An 11,607-nucleotide genomic window follows, 5' to 3' on the forward strand; every position below is an offset into this window, starting at 1 on the left:
TTGTATTTGAACAGCATTGTATTTGTCACGTCTGCTAGTGTTAGGGGAGTTAAGTGAGTAGCGCAATAGAGACAATAGATTCCATCTAATTGGCAAAAAAACAGCAGCCAGTACGAGTCTGGTTTGCATCAGTGTCCTCAAAAATTGCCCCAGCGTGGGAACTGGAAATGAAATGTTGGTCTCTTGCCATGTCTATTAAATTATACTGCTTCTATTTATGATGATGGAATATGATAGTAATGGGCTTATGACCCGGGCTCTTGTCCCAGATTCAAATAACAGGAACACGCTGTTTGTACTGAATCCCTGATCTATACCTGTGTGTGATCAATTTATACATGATTATAGAAAAAGGATGGTCAAAGCTACTCTTTGTCTGTCAGACACACAAAGAGGATGACCGCACCAGAGGAGCACAAAGAGTTAAGCGAGATGGAAGCCACAGCCAATCAAGGCCAGCCATCTCTGATAGACAACAGTCCAAAGAACTGTGAAAGGAGGAGGTTTCTTCTACAGTGCTCCCCCCACCCCACCCATCACAAACCTTTCTCAGACTGACTGCTATATGGTCCCTCAAGTCTGATCATTGATGTCCACTGAGCCTTGAGGTGAAAACGGGAGCTAGAGAACATTTTTAAAAAGGGATGTCAAAAGAGCCCAAAGCTCGAGAGGATCCCACGAGAATCACTTTAAAACACAAGGAGCACTGATGGGACACCGGAGAAGAAAAGTCCTTCACTTTGGGCTACGAGTTCCTTCAGTGCAGCCTGAGGAGGACGAGATGATCTGATGTTAATTGAATAAATGACCCGTTAGGTCGACAATTAAGAAGTCGTCATGTTTTCTGCGCAGGGAGCTGCTGCCTTCGCTCTTTTCCACAGTGTCATGATAGTGACTGCACTGGTAAGTGTACTCCGTTTGGTATTTGGGTGATTGAGGTATGGATCACTTTATTGATTGGAAGGGTTACATATGTTGTTTTTTCCATCCATAGATTAGTTTATCTTTAACATTTTCCACACACAAGACAAGACTGTTCCTCTCTGCTATGCTTTCACTCAAACAATTTTTACCTTTGTTTTATAGTTTGTGCAACATTTCTATGTGAAATCACCAACTTCAACAAAATCAACACAGCTGAGAGTAAATTTCCAGTTGTCCTTTTGTCCAGTGTTAACTTTTCAAAGGATGATTTTCATGTGCTAAATTTAAACTTTTCACACAGCAGCATCATATCTCACACTATATTATGACACTGAGTCAGAAATAACACTCCAGCACTGCTGCAGTTTGGGCACAAAAAACTTTCATGCGTCTGTGACCCTCTTTGATCATTCGAATTTTGGACACAGATTTATGTCAGTGCTTTGGAAACGTGCCAGCCATTGACCAGCCAGACCGATCATAGATGTGTAACTGTCTACTTTTTTTAAATGAGGTGATGTGAAACCTTTTTTTTTTGTTAGCAGCGCTTTCAAATGTGTCGGTATTTATATCTTTTGCCTTATATGTAGTTTATTTTCAAATGTAAAACGAATTGAAATCAGATGACAATGAAGCCTCAATGACCGACAACTTAAAAGCCAGTGAATTCATTATAAGTCTTAACTGTTGTTGGTTCTTTGCAGCTGAAGCATTTATTGAAACAACAGCAACTTAATAACTACGGTAACAAATAACTGATCATTAACAACAAGATAGACAATAAATTATAGGGTATTTCACAAATTTACCTCAACTTACTCAAATTAATATTTGTTTGTATTGTTACCTTATTAATACTGTAAATATTACCTTTCTGCGTTTTGATTTCTTTTCCAAAACTACATAGTGACCCTTTAATTAACTTTAGTTAAAGAGGCACTATGTAGTTTTGATGGTTACTATAAAGTTATTTTCTTCTAGGGGGACTTAAGTTCAAATAACACTAGAAACCTCCCTGACTTTGTAAGACCTGTAAAAATCAACAGCAGTGAAACCTAAACAGGAACCCCCAACCTCCGCCATCCGAAGTCACCTGGGGTCTGCCTTACCTCACAGACCTCCGTCAGCTCTGGCCACTTTAACCTTTCACCTACTGAAGCGCCAGCTGACCGCCCTCCATCTCTTCATCTTCCCCGTGTCGATCCTGACTGTCGTCCTCAGGCAGACTTACAACCTCCTGCTCAGTCAGCCTGAAAATCACTTGACATGAAGCATGAGAGAGTGAATTCAATTATGGCACAAAGGCGAGGAGATGTCGGAGCTTAATTGTTTTGCTAACACTCCCTGTCAGTCAGCAGAAAACCCTCCCGTACAAAGACAAGTGAATGATCTCTCTGTATTGACGTGCGTGTATTGAATTACGCCGCATGTCGAAGTACTGTATTTGTTCTTGAGGCTGTTTTGTTGAGACAGGGGGAGGACTTTGTTTGGCATAAAACTTAAATATCTAACAATGATCGTCAATAATCAACATGTGTTTAAAAGGGATTTTGGACAGAGAGCGTGTAAACAGTCCACTCCGACCACAACAAGTGGTTAGAGGGGCTCAATACGTCTTTATTGACTTTGGCTGAAAGTCTCCTCCCAAAACAAATCAGCGTAGGGAATGATCACTGCTCAGCATTCTGAGTGCTACAATACTGAAACAGCGTACACCCGGTGGCCGTTTATTTTAATGGCCGATGCCAAGAATGTTAGTTATCACATATCCATCAACATGGATCCTTCCAGTTGGACTTAAGTCTGTTTAACAGTAATGAGTTGTTTTCTTTAGCCTGCCAGGAAGACGGCTGTGAGAAGAACTCGGACCCTTCACTTCACTAAAGCAAAGTACCAACACAACCGTTAGGTGGTGACCAAAATCCGTGCACCTTCTCCATCCGCTAGAAGCAGAGAGAGTGCAGGAGGGGGCACCGTTTAGCTCAGTGGGTAGAGCAGGCATCCCATGTGCAGAGGCTTTGTCCTCGCTGCAGCGGCCCTGGGTTCAAGTCCCAACCTGGCGCCCTTTGCTGCGTGTTACTCCCCCTCTCTCTCGACCTGTGTCCTGTCACGTCTCCGAATCCGTCGACAGACCCTTTCTTTTCTCAAATCTCCACCCTTCTGTCTGTTCTGTTTTGGATCTTTTTTATTCTCAAAAATCTCAAAGAAACTCATTATCGTCAAATGTAGCACAGTAAAAAGTCATATTTCCCTCCGATTGTAGCTGAGTTACGGTTATATTCAAGTCTGGATGATCTCCGTCTCTCCTTCTTGTGCTTCTCCTTCTGTTTCTGTGTGCTGTCCTGCCTCATCATCTCCCTCCCTGTTCTCGTCTGGAAGTCAGACAGTCCTCATGTGAGTCCTCTAGTTGCTAGTTTTGCTGCTCTGTTGTGAAATGCACCTGAGAACACAACGCCGCCTGTGTAGAGCTCTCACCGGCGCGGCCCGAGGTCCTGAGGGCAAGGCCGGTGAGAGAGCTGTGGCCGCTGGAAGAAAAAAAGGGGGTTGGCGAGGGATCATCACATACCGCACCCTCACACAAGTATTTCACAACACCTGGAGGCAGCACATCAGATCCTTGGGAGTGTTTGCGGTTGACAGATCGCTCAAGTCGGACAGAGACTTCAGAGAAAACTTTTATTAGGAAAATGCCTGTGGTCACCTTAATAGATAAACAACTGTTGTTCTTGAGGTTTTGACAAATACCAAACATCCCAATAAGGTCCCTGCAGATACATGACAGCCAATTGGTGCTTTGCAAATAAGCTCTTTCTTAAAGGCTCCCCCAATGATTTCCGTGTTTTAGACCGTTTACCGCAAGGCAACTAATAACTATTACCGTGTTGACGAGTGTTAAATTGATTTAATGTGCCTGGATTGTTTGCACTGTCAGGAAATCAAGCGGCAGATGTAGTGATGCAATTTAAGCAAACGAAGGACACAAACAGCTGTCTTCCTACATCCAGAATGTAAAACAGCACATGAGTCGCATGGTTGTCTTAACAATCTGACGCCTCTTTCGTCCCCCTGCTACAGATAGACGCGGATGATGTCATCACACGGGATGAGCAGATCTACGTGCTGATTGGTGCTCACGCCAAGTGTGAAAGGAGCATCCAGGCCCAAATGGCCCTGTTTAAAGGTTTGTGTTACCCTGTCATCAAAAGGACACAAGGAGACATGTTGGCTAAATGCATAGAAGCGTATAATAAACTGCATGAATAGATGTTTTTTAGCCTTTTGTCACTGAGTAGGTTCCATGAGTTTGGTGTATTTTTAGTCCTGACATGTGTTCTATCTATGAAATCTCATTTAAACCTTCCCATCAGATAGAGTCAGCATGAGGAACATTTGAGTACGCCAACGTCCATCAAAAATATGCAGGGCTCTTCCTATTAGGGAAGTAATGTCCTTTAACAAACATATCCAGCACTAGTATAAAAAAACACAAGAGGTCAGCCGGTGTGCGTCCAAATGTATAATCCGAAACGGTATTTATTAAATCAGTTATTTATTTAGGATCAGATATAACACCCATCCAATATCCTGCTGACCCTATCTCTGTGATTACAGCGTTAAATTTAGGTGCAGACAATAGTGGGGCATTTCTCATTCAGATTATGACGTAGAAGGTGCTGATAAGTTGCTTTGACGGGCTATTTTAAAGAATGAGTCTCATGAAATGGAGCGCGAGTCTGAAGAGAAGTGCAGATATGACACAAAACAGTCTTACATGCTGTTTGATGTATTAGATTATGTGTGGTAGGAAAGGAAACATGTTATGCAGGTTCTATTTGTTTTGAAGCACAACCATTCAAACATGTTAATACAGACTTCAGCGGTCGGTTTATTTATTTGGGTGATGTATTTAAGTTCCATTTTGGGGTACTTTACTTGGGATTTTCCATTTTATGCTTCAGCTCCACTACATTTCAGAGCATAATATTGTACTTTATTTACTACCTTACAGTTAACTGACTGCTCCTGGTTACATTTTGGATAAAAGTTTTAATCAGAAGATATAATGAGTTAATCAAAAAATAGGAATTATGACAGAATTAACTACATGAGAGACCCTAAAGTGTTAGAGATCGTTCACCTTGACCGGAAATTACATTAAAAAGCTTCTTCTAAAAACAAATCCGATCTTGTATGGTCAAGAGGTCAATATGAATGCTGAGTACTTCAGCTTTTTATACTTGAATAAAGTAATCAGTAAGTCTGCGGAAAGCTAAAGCCACACCTTCAGATAACTAACAGATGTTTCCCCGTCATTTGTGAAGAAGGTGACTGTATCCCAGAGTGGGACGGGATCATCTGCTGGCCACAGAGCCGGGCAGGTCAGCTGGTTTCAGTGCTGTGTCCAGAGTACATCTACGACTTCAACCACAGAGGTGAGAGAGCTCAACGGACACAAACATGCAGATAGGAAGCAGCAGCTTTGTCCACATGTGTGATCTCCATACATTTCCACTGTGTCACAGGCGGTTGTGTTGACGTTATCACTCTGTCCTGACCCTCTGCAGGGCAAGCCTACCGCCAGTGTGATGCATCTGGGAGCTGGGAGCAAGTGCCCAGCATCAACCGCACATGGGCCAACTACACCGAGTGCACCACATACCTGACCTCCAACCACAGGAGCCAAGAGGAGGTACGTCTGTTTGTCTACATGTGTACACAGACGGTGTGAGTTCTTGCAACTGGTTGAATGTAGTGTGTTTGTGGACGCTTATGAACTGGGAACATTCAGCGCTGCAATTTGTTGATGTGGAATTACTGTAATACTGTTTTTGTTTTGCTTCAGACGGTGTTCAAGAGGCTCCATCTCATGTACACTGTCGGCTACTCCATTTCACTGGCATCGCTGACGGTGGCAGTGTCCATCCTCTGCTATTTCAAGTAAGAAACAGAAAACATCGGTAATATTCAACTGAAAGCGTTGAAAGAGTATTTTTTTTATTCTAATGCCTCGACATATCCCTTTCTCTGTTTCTCACACACACAAATTTCAGGCGTCTGCACTGCACGCGCAATTACATCCACATTCACCTCTTCACCTCCTTCATATGTCGAGCAGTCAGCATCTTCGTGAAGGACGCAGTGCTCTACACCATATCTGATGACAGCAACGCTGAGCCTGAGTTCATGGCACTGAGGCCCCATATGGTAAAAAATATGTTTCTTAAGCGTTCATTAACCGTTAGTCCATAGTTTTTTATGTTTTGACATCACATCATGTTATCATTATGTTGCAAAAGTACACCTAATAATCTTAGAGATGATACACTGTATGAAATGTTTGAAATGCCCAATGTTAGATGAGGAAAACGATACCAGTCTCTGTTAGCTTAGCTTAGCACAAAGACTGGAAACGGTGGGAAACAGCTAGCCTGGCTCTGTCCAGAACAAATCAAATCTGGTGCTGCCAGTTGTTTTTTGGCCCAATGTAGGAAAGCTTATAAGCATATACTAAACTACTCCTTTAAGGAAAAAAGCCATTTTTTTTCCCTAACAATATAATTGATTATCATTATTTATTTATTTTTACACAGCACTAATTTTCATTTTCCAGCATGTTATGGCTGATTTGAATGTTTCCCTTACATGCTGCTTTGTGTCCTCAGGCCGGCTGCAAAGTTGCTGTTACTTTCTTCCTGTATTTCCTGGCGACCAATCATTACTGGATCCTGGTGGAGGGGTTGTACCTACACAGCCTCATCTTCATGGCCTTCCTCTCTGACAAGAACTACCTGTGGGCCCTCACCATCATCGGCTGGGGTAAACTGTACAGGACCACAGATACTCTCCTGTCACACACACAGAGCCAACGGTGAATTGACTGACACACAATTTCCCAATTGTAGGTGTCCCGGCTGTGTTTGTGTCCATCTGGGTCAGTGCTAGAGCATCGCTGGCAGACACACAGTGAGTCATGTGACATGTTCAATTGTCTTATGTTCACATGTATCACAAATTCTCACTTGAATCGTTTTGGCTCTGCTTTCAGATGTTGGGACATCAGTGCAGGAAACCTGAAGTGGATCTATCAAGTCCCCATTCTGGCGGCCATTGTGGTAGGAAGAGTTTACAATTTGATACTATTAAAGAACATTTTACACTTGGGTGGCCTCACTGTATTCCTCTGTCCCTGCAGGTGAACTTTCTGCTCTTCGTTAACATAATACGTGTGCTGGCCTCTAAACTATGGGAAACAAACACCGGCAAACTGGACCCTCGGCAGCAATACAGGTAACTGCTCACAAAGCTCTGAAAAAAAACTGAGCTTAACTCTAATGAACAACATGAATGTTTACGCTCTTTATTTGCAGGAAGCTGCTCAAGTCCACATTAGTCCTCATGCCCTTGTTTGGAGTCCACTACATGGTGTTCATGGCTCTTCCCTACACTGAGGTGACCGGGCTGCTGTGGCAGGTGCAAATGCATTACGAGATGTTCTTCAATTCATCCCAGGTCAGAATACACATTTATTAGCACCCATGTGCAATAACGGTTAACTCAAACTAATGTTATTAGAAACTTTGATAATAAAGGTGAAAAATAGAATACAGCTAATCCAGAATGTGTCAGGTTTTTTTTACGTTTCTTTTCTTTTTTTATATGAGATGACTACGTTATGGGCAGCCAGGCTAGCTTTTTCCCCTAGTTTCCAGTCTTTATGCTAAGCTAAGCTAACCACCTGGTTGCCATTGCTTCATATATAGTGTACAAACATGAGAGTGGTATCAATCTTCTTGCCTCACTCTCATAAAGAAGGAACATAAGTGTATTGTCAAAAACGTAAATGTTGTTTTAGTCATTTTTTATCTAAAAGAAACCAGTTTTTCATTCTGTATGTGGATGTAATATGTTAACATAAATTATGTGTAGGTCTTTTTATCTGAATCTCAATTGAATCTTTCAGGGCTTTTTCGTGGCATTTATCTACTGTTTCTGCAATGGGGAGGTAATAAAGCTATCATTTCATTTTTGAAGAGCAAACTCAGATTTAATCTACTGCAACATAACCTCCTGTTTGTCTGCCTCAGGTGCAGGCAGAGGTGAAGAAGGCATGGTTAAGACGCAACCTCACGCTGGACCTCAAACAGAAAGCCAGGATGACGAGCAGCGGCGGTGGGGGCAGCTGTTACTACGGCGGCATGATGTCACACACCACCACACAGAGTGTCAGCTTATCTGCTGCCAATCCCAGGGCTATTTCCTTCACTGGAGGTGTGGTGTGCTCAGGTGGGGCTGCTGGTGGAGGCCTCGGAGTCAGACAGCCACGCCACACCTCTCTCCACCCACAAACCAGCCTGCCTGGATACGTGCCAGGTGATTCTGAGACCCCCCGACAGGAGCTGGCTGTGCGGAAGTCAGGGGGGACGGAGTCTGGAGTTTTTGCGAGGCATGCCAGAGCCGGCAAAGGGAATCATGACTCCAAAGGTCAGGGAGCATCTGCAGCTCAAACCCCAGCAGAAGATCCAGACAGCTCGTTATCTCTGAAAGAGCTGGAGACCATCCTGTGATTGTTTGGATAAAAGATGAGATATTGGACTCATGCTGAGCAATGCAGATGAATCTTTCTTGCTTCTCTATATTGATTTGCATTTTGCAAAAACAAGACTGATGACCTTCCAATCTAGACATTTTAAAAAAGTGCAGAGAAAATGGACATCTACAGTTCCACAGCAACAACACAAACTCTGAAATATTCTCATATTTTAAAATGACACTGAAGGCCTTTAATTTGTATGCGTTGTGGACCATTTTGGGTTTTTTTTGTTGTACTATTACCCCAACTGTCTTAAGTTATAAAAAACATGTCTTGATGGATATTTAAAGGTGCACTATGTAGTTTTACAGTTTAATCAGAAGAGAACGATCTTCATTGACTGATTTTTTTTTTATGTCATTATGACTAAACAAACTGAATAAAGAAACTGACGTTTAAGGACAGGTTTTACTTTGTTTACATTTGGCAGACCCTGCCACCTTTAGCTTCAAACAGTGTTCTGGGTAACTTATTTCCCTCTGAGAACAGCTTGTTTATTCAGTTATGGAAAAAATGAATATTTCTGAGTTTGTATTAGAAACCTAACTATAATGTAGATATCAAAATAGTTCTTCTCCAAAACTACACGGTGCCCCTTTAATCCGACAGATGTGTTTAATTTCTGTCAGTGTACCTAAATTGTATGTAAAGTTTTCTATGCTTTCAACTGATGTGAAAGGAAATTTTAAACCGATTAACGAAGCTGAATTATCTGTGAAGACACGATGCTGTGGAGAATGTAGAGTTCAGAACTGGATGTTTGAACAGGGAGACATTTGTCTGCCTCTTCACATCTTTCCCTGTGTTGGATTTTCCAGGCCAGACTGGCTGACCCCAGTTCAAACTGCACTTATGTGTGTGTGTGTGTGTGTGTGTGTGTGTGTGTGTGTGTGTGAGTGAGCGGCTGCTGTCTGCCAGTCTGCTGTAGCTATCCTTTTTTCCAAATATTGATCTCCATACATATCACCTCCACATTTTATGACCGAGGACATATTACCACGGTACGTAGAAAATTTGACCCCCTTTGTTTGTAAAATAACTAAAATGCCCCCCGCCTAATAGAGGGTGCAATATAGATAGATAGAATTACTTTAATGATCCCAGACTGGGAAATTATTTAAATTATGAGACAGACTGGACTAACTATATGTTAGTCCAGTCTGTCTGACTCATCTATCTTTTTTAGATAGGTTGGTTAACTGTCCACATTTGATAATTCCTAGCAGTCATGGTGTCCACACAGCATGTCTAGACATGCTCGACTTCCCTCTTCCCCTCTGTTGACAACCATGTTGTCGACAGGACGCTGAGGGACTGATGCACAAACCGTTTACCCATCGCAGACCAAAACCTGGCTCCTTCCTCCGTGCGACCTCTGCCCCCAATGCCCTCACAACACCATCCAGAATTTCACACACTCCCCTCAGGCCTCGACTCAGAGCAGGAGGAACCTGGGCCATTTGTGGACCTCGAGCGTGAGTGACAAACCTGCAGGACAAGCCACCAGTATTCACAAGAGAGACAGACAGGAGGCTCTCCCTGTAAATATGTTTTATTGTTTTAAGTGTCCAGAAAATGAGACAAAGTGTACAGTGTAAGATAGCTGTAATTATTTAATACAGTTTTGGGAGTCTTGAGAGTTTATTTAAAGTGAAATAAAGGAAACTGAACAAAACTGAATGAAATTGATCAATGTAGTGAGTCTTAGCTCTGTGTGTTAAAAGCTTTGTTTTATTATCTCCTTATTCCATCTGAAAGGAAAAACTGAATTCCCCAACCAAAATGACCTAAAATAAGGATACACGAAGCAGAGGCTAAGTTAAGACTAGAGTCATTTATCATAGAGTTTACAGCGGTACTTCAGCCAGAGATATCAGATCCATCCATCTAATTTCCTTTTGCAGACGATTCCAAGCGGCTGGGGCAGAAAACTTGACGCCATTTCTTTTCCCTCTCCGTCTGTACTGACACAGAGTAGAACTGATGCATTAGCTGCATTAATTAAAGCCAACAAGAACAATTATAAAGTTTAAGCTTCAACAAGCACTTACTGCATCTCCTACATTAGCTGTTTACAAATTATACTGCCTGAACAATGACGCACATATTGGCACTGTAAAACACCAACATAATGGGTTGTTTAACTGCTTAATCCAAGTGTATTAGTATTAGTATTATTTGCTCTTACGATGGAGGAGAGAGGGGCCATATGTGCATGTTTATTATTTAAAAGAGCACACCACAATTTATTACAAATACTTCTGTGGCCAAAGTATATTAAATGTCTGAACGCCACAGCATGTCAGCAGATTGGAAGGCATGTTCTCGCGAAAAAAAAAAAAAAAATCACCAGAATTCCGACAAAAGCAAGAATTAACATCAGATTTCTGTCTAATATATTTCTTTTTTTCATCTTTATTCCAAATGACTCATTTAAAATGTCACCAAAATAAAAATCCTGGAAAAAGAACAAAGAATATATACTTATACTAGACAAAAGACACTTTTGCCATGTCCCAATTCTTTATTGTGACTTTATAAACTTATGAAACAAGCCCACAGTGAGTAAAAATGTGACAAGAAACTGCTATGAGCGTTGAGTGTTGAAAAACATATAATGTCCTGATGATTTGATTTGGGTTGAAGACTTGTGTTACAAAATGTATATTGTGAGTTTCCAAACTAATGTAAGCGCCACACTAAATCTGTGGACTGGTCAGGAGAGATACTAGATGAAACTGTGCCCCCTGTTGCAAGACTGAAAACAGTGCAATTCAAAACGTCCTCGCCGTCTGTTTTCACACGAGACGTCAATTGTGATGGAACTAATTCATAATCAATAGTGTGACGGCCCTCAGGCCTGTTTGGTTGTGCTTTGTTTGTGTCGCTGGTTGACGAGATTGTCCACTTGTTCTGATTGGGAACACCCGGGCCCGGTGTCCCTGTCACTATAGAGCTGCCACCTTTAGCCTGAAACATTTGTCAGACATAAACAATAATTTGTTATAACTAACATTGCAAACGAAGAACTTTGTGTCCAGTCCAAAGCTTGACAAATAAAATCTGCCACGGTGAATTCACCTTCTCTAAAA

General features: G+C 41.9%; 1 protein-coding gene across 1 annotated transcript; it reads left to right on the top strand.

Moving 5' to 3' along the window:
- Positions 1-837: 837 nt before the first annotated feature.
- pth3r (parathyroid hormone 3 receptor) lies at positions 838-8,489 on the top strand. Its single transcript, XM_030399613.1, has 13 exons — positions 838-903; positions 4,000-4,105; positions 5,247-5,357; positions 5,490-5,614; positions 5,768-5,862; positions 5,976-6,129; positions 6,588-6,741; positions 6,828-6,888; positions 6,971-7,037; positions 7,118-7,212; positions 7,293-7,434; positions 7,886-7,927; positions 8,010-8,489. The coding sequence occupies exons 1-13, from the start codon at positions 838-840 to the stop codon at positions 8,487-8,489; spliced, it is 1,698 nt and encodes a 565-aa protein (XP_030255473.1).
- The last annotated feature ends 3,118 nt before the right edge of the window (positions 8,490-11,607 follow it).

The sequence above is a fragment of the Sparus aurata genome, chromosome 20 (assembly GCF_900880675.1).
Source record: "Sparus aurata chromosome 20, fSpaAur1.1, whole genome shotgun sequence".
NCBI lineage: Eukaryota > Metazoa > Chordata > Actinopteri > Spariformes > Sparidae > Sparus > Sparus aurata.

Bases quoted from the DNA above. Each gene is read 5' to 3' on its own strand.
- pth3r (XM_030399613.1), top strand. From the start codon at position 838: ATGTTTTCTGCGCAGGGAGCTGCTGCCTTCGCTCTTTTCCACAGTGTC. The intron at 4,106-5,246 runs GTTTGTGTTACC...TCATTTGTGAAG, and splicing joins CCAAATGGCCCTGTTTAAAG to AAGGTGACTGTATCCCAGAG. The intron at 5,863-5,975 runs GTAAGAAACAGA...CACAAATTTCAG, and splicing joins TCCATCCTCTGCTATTTCAA to GCGTCTGCACTGCACGCGCA.